The sequence below is a fragment of the Rhipicephalus microplus genome, chromosome 8 (assembly GCF_043290135.1).
Source record: "Rhipicephalus microplus isolate Deutch F79 chromosome 8, USDA_Rmic, whole genome shotgun sequence".
Taxonomy (NCBI): Eukaryota; Metazoa; Arthropoda; class Arachnida; order Ixodida; family Ixodidae; genus Rhipicephalus; species Rhipicephalus microplus.
The window spans coordinates 51,274,331-51,296,795 of NC_134707.1; the positions used below are offsets into that span (position 1 = coordinate 51,274,331).

The window sequence follows — 22,465 nt, forward strand, 5'->3', positions numbered from 1 at the left end:
AAATACAGGGGCCTTAGTGCGCACGGCATTGGCCCCGTTGAAACGGGCGTCGACGCGGAGCTGGAAAAACAGTTTGAAGCGAAACTCAGGGTAGCGTTTACCTGAGTAAAGCTTTGTTTGAAATGCAAAGACACGGGAAGCGGAACGCGCTTAAGACGATTGTGCTAGGCTTTTTTGGTTCGCGTCTCGTCGGTTTTACCCGCGCGCTGTCTGTATTCTCGAACGCAATCGGTGTTCTCTACTCGCACCTCGTTGGTATCGCGGGTCTTCCACTGCCGACACTTGCGTTCAACTACCCTGGCTCAAGCCTCATCGGTGCTGACGTCGCCATATGTGAACGCGATCGGCTTCGCTAACCCTCACAACGTCGGCGACAGCCGGGAAACGTATGCGCTCACTAGCGGAAAGCATATACGCGACGACGTCCCGCCCGTCAGCGTGATCACCCGGCAGGTAGCGGAACGCTGTCCACATTGTCGGCGCTGCAAGATTCTCGAGGCGCGCACCCGCCGGCGGACAGATGGAGGGAGGTGGCCCGAGTGAGATTATGTCCAGGTGAGAGGTGGGCTCGAGCGTTGGGAGCGGTAAAGAGGGTGAAGCGAGAAAGAGCCGACACGCAGCGAGTGCATGGCAGACGAGGGAGAGAGACGTCACTGCTAGAAGGGCGTGAGCTACTTGGTTACCGCTCCAACACCTGCGGCGAGGGGAGCGGTGCGAACGGAGGAACAGCGTTACACAGGCTAGACAGAGCTGCTTCGCATCTAAAACTTCGTAATATTTAGGAATGCTTTATATGTAGGTTTGGTAATTTTAAATGTATCTGCTCGGAAGAAATGTGCCATATTAAGTTTCAAGAGCCCGGGAGGAAGATGCTCCTTTTCCTTTCATCATCATCATCATCAGCCTGACTACGTCCACTGCAGGACGAAGGCCATTCCCATGTTCCGCCAGTCAACACGGTCCTGTGCTTGGTGCTTCAAATTTACACCCGCAAACTTCATCTGCCCACCTAACCTTCTGTCTCCCCCTAACCAGCTTGCCTTCTCTGGGAATCCAGTTAGTTACCTTTAATGACCAGCGGTTATCCTGTCTACGCGCTACATGCCCCCTTTCCTTTGCTGAAGGCTAACGTTTTACCATGCCCATACCAAGACGGCTGCTGCAGCCGTTGTCTTAATCCTCTCAAGAGTGGATACAGCATCCAAACCTCCTTGCTACAGATAACAAAATGTGGCACATTTTCAAAAACGATGTTGCCGTTCTGTGCCCATGCCACAACGTAAATTACTTACTACAAGCTAAACAGCCAGCAAGTATGGCTAGTCCTTCCTCGCGCGGTTTACCACGCACCCATATGTTCGCTCATACATCATAACTAAACATGACACATATTAACTGATGACACATTATAACTTAACAATGACTGCAGGTAGAAACACTTTTCTAAAAATGGAGAAAGGTTTCCACCTGGCTCCCTTATAGACTGAGCACTGTCTGACTGCTCATCACTGAGGCGGCAGGGATGGTGTTTTGCCGTCCATGGTCACTACGAATGTGCTGGTGGCGCCACGCCATGATGTAGATATACTTGGTTACAGCCCAAGAGAAACTTCCGCTCTGCCCACGAAAACACTGCACCTGTTCTTCACCTGCGAAAGACAGTCGTGCCATCTGGTTTCCACTTGAACCGCAAGCACTTCTCGGCTCATGTAAATAGTATGCATATTAGGAGGTAAAGGTTCCCTGTTACTATATAAGCCATTATGTCTGGCTCAGAAGCGACGTCAGAATTCCTGACGATGTCAACGAGGACATTAAAGCTTCTAACATTAAACCAGCGACACAAATGTGTCTGTACACAGAAGTGAGCTATCTGAAATACCCGAGAAGTTCCCGACGTCACGAGAATAAATAAGCACTAATTGGATGGATCCGTTATACAGGTTTTTCTGCGGAAAAGAGAGCAATGGCTGTGTGCAGAGCCTACATTTTTTTCTAGGGTTGTAACCGACTATAGCGCTGCATGAAATACCTTGGGATAGCTCTGTTGCGCTGGCTAGACCCACACTCTTGTGCTGAGAAGCGGCACACCCGAACCGTAAGGCCACCATGGCCAGCAGTCTGCACACTTGCCACCACTTTCACTTCATCCTCACAGTTCATGTAGTCTGGGTCGCGTCTTCCTTCAGTTGCCTACGGTAGCACGCGTCCGCATGCATCCTCAGCTTGTAGCCGTTGGCGAGACCCTTGTTACAGTACGGACAGTAGTGCGGGTAGACGCCTTCATGCATCATGCGCTCGTGCTTCCTGACACTGCCGATTTCGGTGAAGCGCTCGTTGCACTGGCTGCACTGGAACGGCCGCTCACCCGTGTGGGTCCGGATGTGCGACCTGAGGTGCGACTTTTGATGGAACGCCCGGCCGCAGTCAGGGCAGGTGTGCTGCCCAGCAGTCCCAGAGTGCAGGTTCCGGTGCCGCTTCATGTTTGATAGGACGTTGAAGCACTGGCCACACACATCGCACTCGTACAGTTTCGCCGAGGTGTGTACTTTCTTGTGCACCTCAAGGTTTTCTTGACTGCTGAAGCGCCGGCCGCATATGATGCAAACCACACGATTGTCCCTGTGCCTCTTTTCATGCCGTTCGAGAACAGCCCTGCATGCGAGTGTGGACAGATGTGAAACAATTTGTAAGCACGTCAGTTTGCAAAAAAAATTTGTAGAGTGCTCATGCCCATTATAAAACGAGGGTAATGTTTGGTGTAGAAAACACAATGTATTTTTTTGTTGACAATGTCTTATAAATACACATTTTCTATACTCTTACTTAAGCACACAATCACCAAAAATATTGCAAGACAGTAGCACTGTCGTGGTCTCCACGACAATGAGGCCAATAGGGCCGCACCGGCCCGACAAAACTACAATGTCAAATGAATCTTGTTAATTATAGACTTGAAATTGTGCTAAAATATCTGATAATCAGCATGTCCAACTCTTAATGAAGCAGGGGGAATCAAAACTGGACAGCTTGATTTTTGTTTCATGACCCCTTTAAGTAACGCACCATGTACCAAGGCCACCACGGACAATTAAAGCTATCCCCTTCTCACCACTACCTTGCCTCCTCCACTCTTGAGACACCTTGGCATCGCTGGCAATCGCAGTGCTCTCGTCAGCGCACTCAACAGTATGAGCGTCGCCAAGTCATGGCCTCCGAAGGTTGTGCACCTCAGGGTCACACGCAATCTCGGTGACCATATACCAATGCGCCCGACAGCACGCCATCTGGCAACAGACGAAGCCGACAGAGTGGTTGATGTCTGCTCTGAAAGGTGCCGCCACCCTACCAGCCTATCATTTCATTCTCCTGTGAGGTGACTACATGCAAAGGCATGCGAACAAGCAAAAATAATTCGACAACCATCACCGATAAGCCTGAAGTTACAGCCGCAGAAACGTGGATGGAGGCGTTCATCGGGCGAGAGCGTAAACTTTATTGCAGCGATGAGTTGAAGCTATTCCGCTCGCCAAATGCCTCACGAACATTAAACGGTGTCGCAGCTTTAGAGCTCCCCAATTGCTAAATACGAGACTTTCAAGGGGATGTTAGGGCATTTGACATTGTCGCAAGGATACTCAAGCCATACAAGACGAATATTTTTATAGGGTGCACCTATGCCCAGGAAATGACACTATCATAGCATGGTCTGGTTTGACTGATGCAAGCCACAAAACGCCGTGCGCTGTTGAGATAATATCTCGGTATGATTGTATGGTATGAGGCATACAGTGGCATGGCCAATGGATGAAAGAGCACACGGGTACGGCCCGCCGCGTGCTCCAAAACTGGCCCGGGGGGGGGGGGGGGGGGCAGTGTTTGCGAGCACCCACGGAATCGCATGCGCGGCGCGCTTGCGGTAGTTACAATTGAGCGCATGCATCTGTGTGCGACCCGCAAAATCTTTCAATACCCGTTTAGCGTGTGCCCACCAGGTAATTACCGATCTTGCTTTTACATAGCTACAACCCTTGCAAATTTTCGGCATTGTCTTGCCTGAGATGCATGGAGCCAAGCACACCGATAAAGTATTGCGGAATTAAGAATTGTGAGCACATTTTACTCAGATCTTACAAGATCACTACTAATTGATCTGGAAGAGCTACACTTTTCCTAATGCATCGAAATTCATTATGGTAAATGTGAGTATGTCACTTCAGAAAATCTTGCTTAAGATTTTGATCGTTTCGTTTAGAATAAGCAACCTCAGCAATTGAAGTTGCCACTGTTCATTTAACCCAAAATACGATGGTCTTTTTTCTTGCTCCAAACACTTCCATAGTATCCATACAATACAGTATCAGATGCAACAACCATGAAATATACTTAGCATGTGTGTGATCTCATAACAGTGGACTCGAGTCTCTGAAATTTCAGTGACTGTGACTTCAGTACTGGCATTTGAGCGAGCAGTTATGAAGTGAATAATATGAATACTTTGAGACGAAAAGAGTGATGAAAGATCGGAAAATGCGAACACAAGTGTTTGCGTCCCCGAGCTTTTGAATGTTTTTCTTGACGTTCTTAATGATAAGGCAACCTGATCAACCTTACATTCAACAGTGAACACAATCAAAACAAATTGCGTGAAAATATTTTATTTATTCTCAATTTAGGGCTGATCCTGGTATTTTTTATTTTTTTACTTCTTTACACCTTTGCGTAATAAACCAGTTGAAAATCGCTTCACAGCTAGGTAGGCGATATTTTTCAGGGAGAATATCCAAGTGAGTGCATATTGGTTGGCGACACTCACACACACACACAAAAGGTGCCCGTTCCGCAGCCGACAAGCATATATTTACGTTCACTCCACCACAACTGCTGGCTGTAAACGTTGTTGCATCCAGACACCACCTTCCCGTTTCCTCTCTTTAGTTTTTTCTAATTCCCGGCTTATCTCTAGTATTCTTCTAATGTCTGCCTTTGCACCCTTGGCACCTTTGTCATTAGTTCCGGTTATTTCCGAACGCTGCCACGTTGTGGTGTCGTGCATCTTCCGCAAGGCCATGTGGAACTGATGTTCGTTTTCGTAAAACAGCTCGAGCACCCCTTCAAGTGAAGAAGTTCAGCTGTCTGTGGTCATTTGCGGAACGGCACATAGACTCAAACTTACATCTGCAATACAGGCGGATGCAAAAAGGTGCCGAAAAGCAGATGGTAGGGAACAAGAGGCCCCTCACGGATGTTTCAGACCCCTCCTGGAAGCGGCATCACAAGCCCAGTGCGAGTCAACACTCCCGTTCATCGGACAAGCCGCAGGATCAGGGGATGGCCACCTGAAGCTGACCCTACAGTTCACACAAGTATGATGAGCACGTCCGTTCAAACTACTTTAACAGGTACGGAAACCCCCCGGCCACTCGGTACACCCTCGAAAGTCCACAGGTTCGACACCGTTTCATGGCAACGAGCTCGAAGACGTCGAGGACTGGTTGGTCGACTTCGAGCGCGTGGCTGCTTTGAACGACTGGAACGACGTGGCCAAACTACGACGTGTGTACTTCTATTTGGAGGATGGAGCACGTACCTGGTACATGAATCACAAGGAACAGATGACATCGTGGCCCGAATTCCGCCGCCGGCTGTTGGATACTTACAGAAGTGCTGATCGCCACGAACGAGCGGAGCGAGCGATCCAGGCCCGCATCCAGATGCCCAATGAAACTGTCATGACCTATGTGGAAGATATGACGTGCCTGTTCCGACAGGCTGATCAGAGTATGACAGAAGAAAAGAAGATGCGTCACCTGATGCGGGGAGTTAAGGAGCAGCTTTTCACTGGCCTTGTACGGAGCCCTCCGAACACGGTCGCCGAGTTTTTGTCCGAAGCCGTCACGATGGAAAAGATGCTTCAGCATCGATCCACCCTGTATGAGCGGCAAGTGAACACGTCCACTGCTCAAGTTCTCACGACTACTGGGAGCAACACCGAGTGTCTGCGCGACCTTATCCGCTCCATAGTACGCGAGGAGCTGCAAAAGGCTGCCACACCACCACTACCTACGGTGAGTTCCATTGCAAGCATCGTCAAGGATGAGCTGCATCATGCCCTTCGTGACCCTGTGAGTCTGAATAACGCCACACCCGCTCTGGCTGACAACCACCGTGCGACCTATGCGGAAGCCTTGAAGCGCCCAGCTTCCTCTTCCCCGCTGTTTGTTCAGGCACCTCCTACGGTTTCACTTCAGTCAGCGCCGCCTCTCCGGTACTACGAGAACACACGCACACCCCCACCCCTCGTTTACGCCAGCCCTGTGCATCTTGCAGAACAACCAGCACACTACCTTGACGACAGACGTGCTTCGCCTCGGAAATCTGATGTTTGGCGCACTCCTGATTGCCGACCTTTGTGCTTCCACTGCGGTGAAGCGGACCATTTGTACCGCCAGTGTCCATACCGGCGCCTCGGGCTGCGCGGATTTTCAGTATATTCAGCGCCTCCTCGGTATGGCCAGCGACCGCGGGACATTGAGGACTACCTGGCTCAACAGCGCATGCCACCGCCTTCTGGACGGCAGTCGCCCTCACCGTCGCCGAGGCGCTTTTCATCTTCGCCACAGCGCCATATTGGCGCATGGTCCTCCAGTACCCGCTGGGAAAACTAACGCAAGCAACCCTTAGAGGCGAGGTCGCTGGCAGTCGACGTGGTGAAGACCTCCGATCGACGCTAACAGTAAAGGGTGTAGATTCGACTGAGCGATATGTGCGGCTTTCTCTGGATATACCGGTGCTGATAGACGGCTATGCAGTAGGTGCTTTAGTTGATACCGGGGCTGACTATTCGATACTAAGCGGGAAAATGACCAGACTACTAAAGAAGGTACTCACGCCCTGGCATGGCTCTGTGATTCGAACGGCTGGTGGCCACACCGTCTCTCCGCTTGGAACCTGCACGAGTAGAGTTCGGGTCTGCGGTTATACTTTTGTAGGAAGTTTCCTTGTGCTCCGTGAATGTTCACGCGACGTTATTCTTGGTGTTGACTTCCTGCAGGAGTATGGAGCTGTCATTGATCTTCAAGAGAATCGCATCACCTTCTCAGCCGACCGAGCAATCGACAAGCAGGACGACCAACAACGTACCGACGTTCTTCGTGTTTCTGCTGAAAGTATAACGCTTCCTCCAAGAGCCAGTGTTATTGTCAACGTCACATGCTGTGGATTGCGAAATGGTGAAGCGATTGCAGAAAGTAATCATGAACACCTGCTGACTCAAGGTGTTTGTGTGGCTAGAAGTATCATACAGCTATGTGATGGCCGATCTCAACTGCTCGTTACAAATTTCAGCAACGAACACCGACACCTTTTTCGTGGCACTTCGTTAGCGTTTGCAGATGAATTAGGAACCGTTCCCATCTGCTTCTCGTTGGACGCAGTGGAGGCCGCCGATACGACTCTAAACAATATCGATATTAATTCTAACCTCACACCAGAAAACCAGACAGCACTGCGAAAACTCTTGCTTAAATTCAAGTCCTGCTTCGCTGCTTCCTCTAAGGTGCGCCAGACTTCGATCACTAGGCACAGAATCATCACTTACGACGACGCCCGCCCAGTACACCAACAGCCTTACCGTGTGTCAGTGAAGGAACGAGAAGCCATTCGTACGCAAGTTCGAGAAATGCTTGACGACGGCATCATCGAGCCTTCCAACAGTGTGTGGTCCTCTCCAGTCGTCCTAGTCAAGAAGAAAGACGGAATGCTACGTTTTTGCGTCGATTACCGGAAGCTGAACAGCGTGACTAAAAAGGACGTGTACCCGCTGCCACGCATTGACGACTCGTTAGACAGATTACGCCGCGCCCACTATTTTTCCTCTTTGGATTTAAAAAGCGGGTACTGGCAGATTGAGGTTGACGAGCGAGACCGCGAGAAAACTGCTTTTGTGACCCCTGATGGCCCGTATGAATTTCGAGTCCTTCCTTTTGGTTTGTGCTCAGCGCCCGCAACCTTCCAACGAATGATGGACACTGTGCTTACTGGTCTGAAGTGGCAAACTTGTCTCGTATACCTTGATGATGTTGTCGTTTTTTCTGAAACCTTCCAGCAACATCTTCGCCGCCTCAGGAGTGTGCTACAGGCTATTCAATCAGCAGATCTTACACTCAAACCGCAGAAGTGTCACTTTGGTTATGAAGAGCTCAAATTCCTTGGCCATGTAGTCAACGCCAAAGGAGTCCGATCCGACCCCGACAAACTTGCCGCTGTAGCCGCGTTTCCGCATCCTACAGACAAAAAGACTGTTCGGCGCTTTCTGGGCTTGTGCGCCTACTATCGACGATTTATTAGAGGGTTTTCGAAGATAGCGGAACCCTTGACTCGCCTTACACGCGACGACACACCATTTGTATGGGCTACTGAGCAACAGGCTGTTTTTGCCGAGCTACGACAGCGGATGCAATCAGCCCCTGTTCTTGCGCATTTTGACGATGATGCTGACACAGAGGTGCACACTGATGCCAGTAACATCAGCCTCGGCGCAGTGCTCGTCCAGCATCATCACGGCAAAGAACGAGTCATAGCCTATGCCAGCCGCTCACTGTCCCGTACCGAGGTGAATTACACGACCACAGAGAAAGAGTGTCTCGCAGTAGTGTGGGCGATCACCAAGTTTCGCCCGTACCTCTATGGTCGTCCATTTAAAGTGGTGACAGACCACCATGCCCTCTGCTGGTTGGTAAACATTCGTGATTCCTCTGGACGACTGGCCCGATGGAGCTTGCGTCTACAGGAATTTGATGTGACCATCGTATATAAGTCTGGATGGAAGCATGAAGACGCTGATACGCTGTCGCGTGCACCTTTAGTCAATCAAGAAGAGGACGATGACGGTTTCCTGGGCGCCCTTAGCTCATCTGACTTGAGCAGACGCCAGCGAGAGGATGAAGAGATTCGACCGCTCATCAACTATCTGGAGGGTCATAGTGCCGTTATACCTCGCCATCTATCTCGCTTCATGACAACTTTCTGCCTCCGAGATAATGTCCTGTACAAAAAAAAACGGCCGTTCTACGAGCCGCGCTTACCTCCTCGTCGTTCCGAAGGACATGCGGGACGAAGTTCTCTCCGCGAGTCATGACGAGCCCACATCTGGTCATCTAGGTTACTCGCGAATGCTCGCCAGAGTAAGTGAGGCGTACTACTGGCCCGGACTTTCGGCAAGCGTGAAGCAGAACGTTAAAAGCTGTCGTGAATGCCAGCGTCGAAAGTCGCCACCAAGCAAGCCGGCTGGATTACTTCAGCCAATTGATCCACCCCACAAGCCATTTGACCAAGTCGGCATGGACATTCTCGGCCCATTTCCTATATCGTCCGACGGCAACAAATGGGTCATTGTTGCAACTGACTATTTGACCCGCTATGCTGAGACACAGGCGATACCACGTGCCACAGCTTCTGAGGTAGCACAGTTCTTCATGTGCTACATTGTTATGCGGCACGGTGCTCTATCTACAGTGATAACCGACAGAGGAACAGCGTTCACTGCACAGCTTATTGACGAAGTTTTTCGACTAAGTAACACTAGGCATCGAACGACGACTGCTTACCATTCGCAGAGCAACGGCTTAACCGAGCGACTAAATAAGACAGTCACAAACATGATCTCCATGTACATCGACGTCCAACACAAAACATGGGATCGCATTTTGTCTTATGTGACATTCGCTTATAACACCGCCGTTCAAGAAACAACCCGATTTACACCATTTCAACTTCTCTACGGCAGCGAAGTTCAGACGATGCTGGATGCGATGCTTCCTTATGAAGACGCCGATCAATTAACAACTGACGCAGAAGAATTTGCAGAACGTGCCGAGGAAACACGCCATCTCGCCCGGCTACACATTGGTCAGCAGCAACAGGTCGATGCACGACGTTACGATATGCGTCACAATGACGTATCTTACAGTCCGGGAGACCAAGTTTGGGTTTGGACCCCTGTTCGACGCCGTGGCCCCTCCGAAAAGTTGCTCAGCAGATACTTCGGTCTGTATAAAGTATTACGCCGCGTGAGCGACGTAAACTACGTAGTGGTTCCGGACGCTACGTCGTCATGATGGGTACAACGAAAACAACCGACCTCTGACATAGTTCACGTGGTGCGCATGAAGCCTTATTTTGCGCGTTCCTAAAAGACCACTTTTCCTGTGTTTTTTGCATTTGTGCTCCGACAATTGCCTCATCATTGGTGAACTTATTGCGTCTAACATTTGATTATTGGTGCCCTTTTTCATTGTTTAAACTACTTTGTTTTGGTTTTTTCTTTGCAATAACTTTACAGCATCGGGATGATGCTCTTTTTTTTTTTTTGTTGAGGAATATTGCCACCTACTTCTAGTAGTGGGTCGTATGCCAAGGTGAAGGCTCACACCACAGAGAAGAAAGAAGTGCACGTGAGCCAACCAACGCGCTTGGTTAGAGCCCTGTTGCTGAGACGTCTAAACCTTGTCGACACCCCCTGGAGTGACGTGACAATATACTGGCAGCCGACACACCCGTTCAGAGGCTCTAGCCGTGAGATTGTGAGGAGGGTCATTTTGGAAAGAGCCACGGTAGGAAAAAAAAGCTGGCATAAACGATCTGCTAAAATCGCCTCTGTTTACTTTTCACGTCATTTGTCGTTGTTTTTTTCTGCCTGCATCTTGTGCACCCAACTTTTGGATTATGTGTCTATTGACAATAAAACTATCCATTCGGTATTTTCCTATTAGCCTATCCACGGGCACTGGCGAATCCCGATAGCACTTCGATGCGCTTGTCTTCTGGCAGTCTCCGTGATGCTGTTCTGTCATTCATTACTGTTCATTTGTTCTACTATGAAACATCGACAAATTGGCACATTTGCTCGCTGAAACGAAGGCATGTGTACTCGACTGCCCTACAGCGGCCATGGTTTTGCGATGTGTAAACATTAAAACATATACCTAAGGGCTCATTTTTCTGTGTGTTGACAATATAATCACATCTAACAAACAAAAATGCCAAGGAATGTATTGTCTGTTAGATATCATATATATATATATATATATATATATATATACTTTCCTGCCTAGTATGAACTACCAAGAAACTTGAATTCCACTTCTAATAATGTATACTTTCGCAGCCTGTTCCATAAAGCTACGAGGAGAGCGTCACCATGTTTGTAGAAACCACTTTTATCCAGCGTTTGAAGCTGAATAACAGGGCAAATATTCAAATCATGTTTCCTTTATACGTTTTATGCATATAAAAACTAAGAATGTATATTGCCAAGTGTCTTAAAAATTATTTGTCCAGCATTCTGGATGAAATAAAAAAAAACGCGAAGGTACTGAATAAACATCACAAAAATTGAAATACCTTAGTTTAACACATCTTCATAAATAGTACAATGGCTTTGTCATGCACTCAAAGCCATATAATTAAGCTACATGTATTGTAGATTTTTCTTTCAGCCTCAAAGCAAGAAGCTGGTTCTGGAAAAAAAAAAAAAAATGTCAGGCGCTGGGCACGCACACGAAAATTCAATTAAAGATGGCGCCTACGACTCTACTAAATACGCGATATGTCATCACTGCAATAAATGATATTCAAAAAACACTGATTAGAAGAACTGAGTGGGTCCCTGTTGTGAACCACTCAGCTAATTTGCGGCTGCTGCTGCCCCGAGAGAGCCGCCGCCACTCGTTTCCCCGTCCCTCCTGTCCCCGCCCCGTCCCACTGCAGCGGCCCGAACTGCAACTATGGCCGACACGCGCTCTCCCATTGAAAGCCGCTCGACGCGGCGGGCCATATTGTGCGCTTTTTTTCAGCCAGCCGCCATGGCAGTAGTAACATCTTCGCAACAGAGCCCGAAGCTACGTGGCGCTAGCGTCGATCAAATTGTTTCACGACACTTTGCCGAGCATTCCAGTTAAGATGGCCCTGCAACGCTTGAGCATGGTCAGAAGACGACGTTTATCGGTAGTTGAGGCTCCCGAGAACACACGAGCCTTGTATTATAGCGCAGCTCACGGCCTAAATTTTGCACAAAATTCTCAAGGTCAGATAAAAATCACTTTCTCTTTTCTCGACAAACGATCCTATGTACTATAACATTGCATCACAGGTCGACTATCACGCCGTTAGCCGATTTGATCCTGGTGCACTCGGGAGCTACTGGGGCCGCCACGGGAGGCCACAATATGTCAGTGTCTGCGCGTGCGATCGCTCTGAAAAGCCGGGCGTTTATTGAGTGCTCAAGTCGAAACGGGCCCGTGACGTACCCTCTTTCCCTTTTCCAACCGTCTGTGCTTAGCTTCCAGTGGTTTCGTTGGGACGAGAGAAGAGATAAAGCAATCGCAGCGTGCGACAAATCTTTCCAACTTCACCCGTACTGTATGGATGCTGAAAAATTTCGTGGCAGTCAATTTGTGAGGCAATAAGCTCCTTTATGTGAACTCATTCCATGGCTAATCAGAAAAGTGTTGTGGGATCCCTTCAAGTTTGCTGACTCTACAAGCAATACATGCTGTATATCAACAGCAGTGATCACAGTTGCCAACTATCGGTAATCTGCTAGTCCCTGAAACTTAATAGTATTAATAATAATAATAACAATAATTGTTGGGGATATAATTATGAGGGACGTCCTATTAGAAGGCTCCGGCAACTTGGACCACTTGGCATTCTTTGACACGCACGTAAATCTAGGTACATGGACCTCGAGCTCAGCAGAAATGCGGCCGCCACGACAGGTATTTGATCCCATGACCTGTGGATCAGTAGACCAACACCACAAATACTGTACCATTGTGGGGAGTAGTCCCAAAATTGCATCAGCTTTTATACGTGCCTTATCCAATATTCAAGCATTATCACTGGTGCTAGCGTTAGATCGAGAACAAACTTGGCTCTTCACGATTTGCCACATAATCACGAGAAATACTGAAATGATAGAAAAGTTTCCCAAACATTGCAGTGCTGTTTGCGTGAAGTGTCGGTCACACATTGAACAGGCCAGTCGCATGAAAACACAAAAAGTACTGCACGTGTGACATAGCGAACGATTCGATACATGCCAGTTTCAATGGCATTTCTTTCACAATATGATTTACGAGGGACACAGTAGTAGAGAGCGCTGAACATTTTGACTATCCGGTGTTCTTCAACGTGCACCATCGCATAGCACTCGGGCCTCTACTGTGTCACTCCTGTCGAAATGCAACCGCCGCGGTCGGGATCGAACTCACGACCTTCGAGTCGGAAGCAGAGTGCTCCGACCACTACACCAACGCGGCGGACTTTTTATCGCGCTATAGATAAACAGAACGGTCACTCACTTTGTGTCCGCCGTATAGCTGCAGAGGGAGCACCTGTTTTTGTGCGAGACCTTCACATGCGCTCTCAGTCGCTTGGCCGTCACAAATCTGCCGCCACAAGACGCACAGTAAAACTCCATGCCGGTGACGGTACCAGACTCACCTGCAGTAGACAACATTGGGCTACTCGAGCAACAGACCTTCCTGGCTCCACTTGGCGCTTTAGAACCAACTCAGACTAACCACCACAAAAACCCCCTACCCAGCCAGCACCAATCCCCCTCATAACATGAAAAATCCAAGTTTTATTGTAGTTAGAACAAATTACCTTTATTAAAGGTTTGTATTTGCAATTTCCAGTACATTAAATTTTTTTTACTGTCAAGGGAGTTGGCCAACACCTATAATTTTCGCCAAAGCTCCCTGCATCAATGCCATGTCGAGGAGGGTGTCAGATCAGTATTCTATAGTACCAGAAAATCTCACAATCACGCCACATTTTCCCTACACCTTAGAAAATACAATAAAGCCACTTTAAATTTAGATTCCATGTGAATGAGGCATCATATGTGAAAATGTCTAAAAATCTCAAATATTCAAGGCTGCAAAAAAAAAGGCTTTTCTATGTTGATACATCATTTACTGAGGTATATTGTAAATCCTTTCATTACACACAAGATAAAGCCTATTATGCAATTCCCCCTTTCAAAAAGCATTTCACTAGTAAGCTTTCCCCATTAACATCCAACTTTCAAAACTTCACAGGGACTGTGAAATCATCCGAAAAATTAGATCATCCGTTAAAAAAGATGCATTCTTTATGAGCCGACAAGCGGCTTCTCAGCTAGCAAAACCTTCAAATCGATATACAAACTACGCTAGCAAGGCCGAACTAAAAGCTCTCGGCACAACCACCGTGCGTTCGCATATCACACAATTAGAACAAGTTACAACCACTGCGGCTGTCTGGCTTTATTGCTACTCGAACACTACAGCAAGAGCTCACTACAGAAATGCAATTCATTTATTTCACTCTAACCAAAAATTTGTTATATCTCGATTTTTATATCTCGATTTTCTATATCGAATTCTCACTGTACCAAATCACAAGCATCACACAATGGCGCCATCATGGAATGCATAACTGACAACCACATCAACGTAGCCAGATGCACATGGACATGCAATGCCACAATGTTGTCTCTCACGCTACTGATCGATATCATTCTGGCTGGCTCATCTGGTAGAGAAACAGCCCCGGAAAGGCGTTGCTTCAATTCCCAGACCAAAAGGGATTTTTAGTCAGCTAGAAGCTTACCTTTCTGAGCAATATTAATAGATTTCCTTGTCACTTCCGCTGTAACCACGTGGTTGTCAGTTGCCATTTTCATAACCCTTCTGCTACCTCGCAAAATGCCAGAAAATTCGTTGCCAATGGCTCCATTAAATCCAGCAAACAAAATGTATGACATAATCGGGTAAAACGAGACGAGATGACACTCTCCCTGACCACTCGCACAACTCAAAACACCCCCCCCCCTCCCCCGAGTTCTACAGAAAACAATAGGAGAACCCTGCTTTAAGGCCACCTCCACAGACAGTTCTTAGGCACCAAGCGTCTGAACCTGTCTTACTTTCTCCCAATGTCATATGTACTAGACATGTGTTCCACAAGTGATCTCAGAAGAAATGAGCACTTACGTCTATCGGGCATCCTTGGAAGTAGAGCGCCGGACTCCTCGTCGACTTCCTGCGTCTGCGTTTCTTGCGTGCAGGTGCTGAGTAGATTGGCCTGTACATATAAATAAAAAATCCAGCCAGCCTTATGTCGCGAAAAGTGTGGACTGCGAAACTGTCATCCCTTTCATGAGAAATTCAGTTTAGCTCCATAAGTTTCAGCAAAGTTTTCAATAAGCATTTTTTTATTGTTTTTCTGTCCATCAGGTTAAGCCATGCGAATCCCACATGACGATAAGCTCCTTCTCAGCCGTACTGGAACGCTACGGTAGTGTACGACTTTGGCTGTGGCCCATTCCACTCGCTCGAAAACATATCACTGTTGCGGCTGCACTAATCGTAAGCAGTGTCGGCGGCACTGCTGCTGTGCATGATATGCACAGGGTCAGCCTTTGAGATATTACAGTGCCCACAGGTTTCGTGCGTGACTCCCTTTAATGACTCGTTAACGACTTACGGCAGATGGCACTTGCAGTTCATTGTACAATGTGTGGCTGCAAGCCGATGGCAGAGGAAACCACTTGTGTGTTTGGCCATCGGGACAAATGCACTAGGGACATGATCGAAGCACTTAACATTAAAAGGAAAAGGAGGTCTGATACTTGGGTTCAGCGCTGCCGGTTGTGTTAGAGCAATTATTTTTGCGGACTATTGCGCATTTTTTCACCAGCAGCTGGTTCGCTTTGGTCTTTTTTTTTGGTATTTACGAACACGTCACATTTTGTCACGATTAAGTAATTCTTTACCACGATTGCTCTGCTGAGCGCAGGCCAGGGCATGCAACGTGACTACGACGGCCATTTGATAAATGCGCGTGTGTCCTCCAATAAATGTTAAAGAGGATAGTCTTTTTCGGGGACCTTCGACACAAAATTTTTTTGTATTTCTGTCTGTACAATTGTCTGTTTGTCCGCCCTTAACGATACTCCAAACGGCATCAAACTACACCCCATACGGCCGAACCCCAACCACAGCGCCCACCAATATTGCTAAAGATATAGCGTTTATACTTGTGCGACTGTCAATTAAAAAGCAATTATTGCCCATAATTAAGGTGCCATAACAACACGTCAATAATCTGTATGAGTCTTTTTACTGGAAAGGGCATATATAACTAATTCTAAGGACCGTAGCGTTTATTACGCTGCGCTTACAATGCAACGCTTGCACGAAAAAGTAAGTGCTTTTAACGCTTTCCTCAGACGACGCGGTGGTGGCCCCTACTTCTCGCCTTGCTAGTAGACCTTGTCGCCTCAGAGACGGGTGCGCACCCCACACGCTTCGTTTTCTAAGATAACTGCCAGATAGCGCTTATGTCTCACGTGTGACGTGACTTGATGCGCTTGTTCGTCTCCGCTGCACACTTGAGGCACGTTAACGCAGCACCTCCAAAATACAATTCACCGATTTCCGTGCACAGAACATGAAATAAACGTTTTGTTCACTCTCTCCTGACACAAGACTATCGTCTTTCGACGACATTTGCAGTGTAACAAGCAGATACGGGGCCAATCGTTTAGTAACGAGTTCAGTGCTTGTGGCCCGTCTTCCTCAGTCCTCATCTGTTCTTTAGCACTGTTTTTCCATTTCAAGTATAGACCACCGACTAGCCCAACTTTCTCTTCTAGTGTCGACTCCCTTCTTTTTCTCCTCTCAAAAGGCTCCTTCTTTTCACATAGTTATGCAGTAATAAAATGCATTCATATGCTGCCCATAAATTCATGTTGTGCAAGCACGAGTTGTGTATAGACCAGTAGATTACAACACTTGTTTTTGCGCCGTGAAGGCCTGGGTGAACAGAACCTGACTGAGGTCATTTTGTTTTATTTATTCTCTCCCACTTTCAGTTACAACTCCTTCACGTGATCAATCACATGACGTCCTTTCCATTCCATCTCCCACGAAGCATGCCACTCGATTTAGCAAAGCCTAAACAACACTGTTACTGTCAAGCATGCCACCTCCTGATGACATTTTGAAATACACATAAACTCATAGGAAAATATTCATTTACAAATAGTAGTTATTCGATATAAATACCAAACCGAATAGAAAACTACTCAGTTTAATATTTGCGAATTTCATCAATTGCACAACCCTAGCGTAATAAGTCGTTTTGATTTTCCTGTGAAGCTCCCTGACGTTTTGGTGGGAGCCGGGACAACTGGTATCACCAGAAGGATGTAAAGTTCAGCGCGTAGATGTACTTTCATGATGAAACGGAACGGCGCGAAAAAAAAAAAAAAGTAGAAGCAGCGGGAGAAAAGCGGGAGAAACAGGACAAGCGCTCCTCCGTTTCGTCATACGGCACTATCAGAAAGGCTCCGACAACATGAGGCACGTCCACTAGGAAAAGGAAACTTAGGGCCAAACAACGAAACGTTCCTTTCCTCAGTGAGGAAGCCTTCATTTTTGTGAGGCCGCCTTATGTCACTCTGAAAGCTTCCTCACTGAGGAGCCCTCGGTAAAGGCTTCCTTGGCGCTTCCTCAGCTTAAGGTTGCTTTGGGGCTACCTTCGTGCGCCCTTAGGTCCGCTCCTTGCCCTGAACGAGCGCTTCGCCTCACAGCTAGCCCACGTGATGTTTTCGTTTTCGAGGCAACCCTCCCACCCCACCTCTGCGGGGAGACACGAGCGGCGAGCGTGCGTGCATGGTGCCAGGCACGACGGCGCGCAGTGTTGCTAGAATGCACCACGTTTTGCGCTCGACTACGGTGGCTTTTCACATTCAGTAATCGTAGTTGGAAGAAAGCGTACACGCGTCTCTATATTAACACTTCAATTTGGAAATGATGTGGTGACCCAACTTTTTTTTACAGAATAAACGCTTGTGAGCAAAGCTTATATTGGATAATCTCGAACGCAGGAGCACGGCAACCATTCCTCCCTCGAGAACGGGTTAAGGGAGCTTTCAGAGTACGCTTGCTTCCTCCGTCGGTACTTGGTTGTAAGGAAGCCTCACGTAAGGAAAGGACGCGGTCAAAGGAAAGGAACGTTTTGTTGTTTGGGCCTTACACCGTGACAATGAAAAAGGCGGATTCGCCAGCGATACAATCGGCATATTCCCACGACTGCCCTTTTTGCAAGACACCAGAGTCGCTGAGTCACTATGATGAGGGGGTTACTGCACTGGCCCCGTGTTAGGAGGTAACTTCAATGCGGCGAGTCGCTGCTCTGTAGGGCAAAAACGAGCACAACGCGCACTCCTGCATGGTCGTTCAAATGGGTGGAGGGAGGGACAACTTCACTGTTCGGTGAATTCAATCAAGTGGGCGATAGATATGAATACACATGGTCTAGCAAACACACTTGCATTGAAAAGAAGAAGCTCATGGACAGCAAGAAGGAAAGAGGGCTTTCCATGTAGTGTGCTGAACATAGCATGTTCTTGAAGGTGCGTGAATGGTTTGCAAGAAAGCGTGCCTCACACGGTTGACCAATATATCAGAAACTGGTTCAAGGGGCCCTGCAACGCTTTTTTCAGCGCGGTCAGAAAATGCCACCGACTGGTAGCCGGGGCTCCTAAGAGAGCGTGGCCTGGAAATAACTCTGAATCATCTAGAAATCACTAGCTTTTTCTCTCAACAAATGATGCCATAAAGTAAAAGTCCACAACCACAGGCTAAGTTGAGCACAGTGGAGCTGCATTACCACCACGGCCACCACAGGATACCGACATGATGAGCTTACATAAGTGTGAGAAAGGTTCCCCTTTTAGAGGGGGAGGGTCATTGCAGAGTCCCCTCTTCCATATTATGTGAATGCATGGGGCTGATTTTGTGCCCCCTCCTTTTAAGCGACAAAAAGATGCCCCCCGCGCACCCCCCCCCCCTCACGTGCACACACCTATGCATGCGAATGCTCGCAATCACACTTAAAATAAGCCACACATTGAAAGAAAAAATAAGTGCTCTAGGTCACGGCATGCGCTGTTGAATGAACGCATCTTCTTGCCCCCCGTTTGCATCTCCTCCTGCGCAGCTTTTCAATGCGTTTGCTGGTACAAAAGGAGAAAGAAAGCACTAGCAACATGCGACAAAACGCTAACCCTGGTCACACTAGAAGGATTCCAAAAAACTTTTGCAGCAATCTATTAGTGAGGCAATAATGAAGCCGTTCAACGATTACTAGGAAAAGTGTTGCAGGGCCACTTTGAGCGACGCTTGGCGGCACATATTTTGTGGAAAGAGAAGCCCCGGCAGAGCGATTGCTGGCCAGGTCTGGCAGGCTAAGATCGCCTGCAGCAGCACCACCACTATCACCTTTTAAACATGCCAGGACACTGTTGTCAATTGCAATGACCCAAGCGTTCAACGTACAAGATGGCCACCATACCTGGCATTCCTTAGATGAATCTCTCAGTAGCCTTGCCATAATGGTTGTTTCTGGAAAGACAGATGGTTTCATTGATATTGTGCATCACATAAATCAAAAAAAGTTTACCCTTATCATTTTGGCCACCCCCCTCCCCTATAACAAGAAGCTTTAAGGCCAACTGTAGTGATATTGTGCAATAAACACAATTGTAACGACAGCGGAGCTAATACAGCTCCTTGCTTATGCTAGTAAAACATGGCAGAATATTATTAACTTCAGGAACACATAAGCACTCTGGATACATGCAACTGCATTGTGGCAATCATGAGAGCAAGAGACAAAACAATAACATCTTTCTATCCTATTCATCCAGGCATACGTGAAGCGTAAAGTGAATAGTGCATCAAGTTAAGAGATGCAATATTCAAGGTTTTAAACACATTCATTTCCCCCTTCCAAAAAGTTCGCTGACAAACTATAGTGATAAAAGGTACCAAGGGAACAGAAACATACTAGACTTTAAACATATTGACTACCCGGACAGCATTCACCGCATGAAAAGCCAAGGCCAGCTCACTGCTATTAAACACAAGCTTGCTATAGGTTTTTTTACACACAAGCATGAATGTACCATCGCTGAAATTGGCGTCATGGACAGTGTTGGACAAAGTGGCACCATCTAGAGGCAGAGTCGAAAGAAGGCACGTGACAAAGCTTCCAGGTAACAACGCAGGTAGGCAGCAAAAGTTTAAGGATGATTCGCTCGGTGAACATAGGTGACATGCGTGCAAACAGCCAGTCGCAACTGCCAAAGGAAGCCAATGCCAACCGACCTCACATCTGTATTGTGGTGACTAGTTACAGCGACTGAGACTCATTGCTATGCATGTGATCGTCTGAAAGACATTGTTATCAATGAGGGGTCCTGTGCTAGAGAGATGACCAAAGCTGATGTAACAACTGCCAACGTTTGCAGCACCTGCTGAGGTGCGTTTCAGAAATGTCAGGCTGCGGCTTTCTAAACTTGCAATGGGCGATATATCCACCCAAGCCACTAGGCCAAGTTCAATCAAGTGTTTGTGAAACGGCTGATATCCTCCCATTACAGATGTTAGTGAAGGTTTGGTGGCTTCTCTACAATGGCAGCCATACAAAGGTCAGTAGTAATAAGTTCGTGAAAATTGATGCCACGCTCCCTGAACACTCTCAAAATAATGAGGGCGATGAGCTAGCCTTGATGACCAGAATATATTTCCAGCGGGCGTGTGAGGTGACAGTACCCATTCAATTTCATGTCACTTACTAAAACATTGCCAAGTTTGCATTTCATAAGCTGTACATTTCGACTATTTATATACGCATTTAATTCATATTAGCCATTGGTGTACTACTACAATGGCTTCCAACCAGAGACGGCACCAAGATTTCTTTTTAAAAGTGTGAGAAAGGAAGAGAAGGGGAAGGCGGGAGGGGGCACCCATGCTTCTCACACGCTTTAACGACGTTCGAACTTACAAACTGCCCTTTTCTGTACACATTACACATCCGCATTGGCATCACTGCTTAATGTGCTCGTTGACCTTGCATAAAAATTTGGCTCGGGGTCCTGTAAGGCGTACTGTCTTCAAATTAAGTAAACAAGCACTAACGGGCACACTCCAGTCCCGATCCTCCCAGTGTTCAGCCATAAGTACTCGATCGTACACCGTGCAATGTGCTCGAACAAAGCTGCACCACCTAAAATAGGTTAGCCCTGTAACCTGACGTTTTGCTGTCCCAACGCCCAAGCTCTGTCTGGAAGCGTGGCAGTTTGGGCTAGTCGGTATGACATGACGATTGTTATAGCGCGAGAACAGAACGCCGACAAAGGGACAAGAAGGACACGAGCGCTCGTTCTGTCCTATCGTCACGCCTCTTTCCGGAGTCGCGCGCTTCGGAATCTTGCAGTGAAATATTTGCGCTGCTCCGCAAATTGTGAATAATCTTGCCATGTTTACACAAAGTTTTGTTCGCTGCGGCAATTCACAAACGTTTACATGCAAATTATCGCGAACTATCAGCAATCCTGCGGTGTGCACAGCAGAAATTGACTGCCGACACTGCCGTCTCCTCTGAGGCCGACAAAGCACAACAAGGTAGGCAATTTGCCGTAAAGTTTGCGCTATTTTTCATTGTGTAGACAGAGACAATACCGACAGCAAAGACACACGAACATAAGGTCGCGTAAGCGAAGAAGCACATGACTAGGACTACGGAAGAGGAGAAAATAGCACATTGCTTCAGACAGCACAACAGGAGTGAATAAGCAGGCCGCGTGGAGCGGCTGGTGACACATAAGAGAATAAGTTACCGTAATCGTCATCTTCTTTGCCACCTCTATCTATATACTTTGTCTCATCCATGGCACTGGCTGCGGACTTTTTCTCGCTCACTGCATGAAGGAAGATAAGCTGAGGAGAGGCCCCTGCAGACAGCGTGCAGAGCGGTGAATGCGGCGGAAATCACGTGCTTTTGTAGGGAGTTGTGGGCCATAGCCTCCATTATTTTCTTTGCCTGCCGGATTATTGGTGGTCACTTAGAAAACAGCCTTCGTTGGAACTGCGGTGATGGCGCTACTTAAGTAGGGTTGTCTTCAAATGAGTTTCTACGTTTTTGGTGCTGATATGCAACAAAAATAACGTAAAAAAGTTTTGAAAAGACGTAAACTTAATTATAATTAACACTGCACAATTGAAGCCGCCATAGAAGACAGGCACTTTGCGTTCATTCAGCAAGCAGCCTGTTCTAAACAAGACATACCCCCGTATTCACAAACGCTCCTCGACTCGACTTTCACTCTTCACTTGACAGAGTTGAACATTGCGCCGCTGCTAGGCTGAAAATGACGCTTCGCTACTGAAGAATAGCAAATTATCACTGATATGCAGTGACTTGCCTTGCCTGGAGATGGTGCTCCCATCGGCTTTCTCAAGTGAAGGTGGAGCGTTGAGTGAAGGGGCCTTCTAGAATACGGGGGTTAACCTCTGAAAATAGCACATGCCAAAACTGCTCATCTCAAAGGCCAAGTATT

The 22,465-nt window shown here is 47.5% G+C and overlaps 1 protein-coding gene across 3 annotated transcripts; it reads right to left on the reverse strand.

Moving 5' to 3' along the window:
- Positions 1 to 1,089: 1,089 nt before the first annotated feature.
- On the reverse strand, positions 1,090 to 22,178 carry LOC119164468 (zinc finger Y-chromosomal protein). 3 transcript variants are annotated; one of them, XR_012885603.1, is made up of 7 exons: positions 21,746 to 22,178; positions 19,414 to 19,463; positions 15,045 to 15,135; positions 13,365 to 13,506; positions 6,892 to 6,951; positions 2,033 to 2,655; positions 1,090 to 1,649 (listed from the first exon to the last, which is right to left on the reverse strand). XR_012885603.1 is itself a non-coding variant. In XM_075871795.1 (6 exons), the coding sequence occupies exons 1-6, from the start codon at positions 21,795 to 21,797 to the stop codon at positions 2,160 to 2,162; spliced, it is 891 nt and encodes a 296-aa protein (XP_075727910.1). In that variant the 5' UTR covers positions 21,798 to 22,177; the 3' UTR covers positions 1,090 to 2,159. The 3 variants fall into 3 exon arrangements, 2 of the variants coding, with proteins under 2 accessions (XP_075727910.1, XP_037272560.2); XM_075871795.1 differs by having other exon boundaries at positions 1,090 to 2,655; positions 21,746 to 22,177; XM_037416663.2 differs by lacking the exon at positions 6,892 to 6,951 and having other exon boundaries at positions 1,090 to 2,655; positions 21,746 to 21,924.
- Positions 22,179 to 22,465: the final 287 nt, after the last annotated feature.

Coding starts and splice junctions, on each gene's coding strand:
- LOC119164468 (XM_075871795.1), bottom strand. CDS start 21,797: ATGGATGAGACAAAGTATATAGATAGAGGTGGCAAAGAAGATGACGAT. Junction 15,136..19,413: donor ATTCATCTAAGGAATGCCAG/GTATGGTGGCCA, acceptor TTATATGTACAG/GCCAATCTACTCAGCACCTG. Junction 13,507..15,044: donor TCCAAGGATGCCCGATAGAC/GTAAGTGCTCAT, acceptor TGTCTACTGCAG/GTGAGTCTGGTACCGTCACC.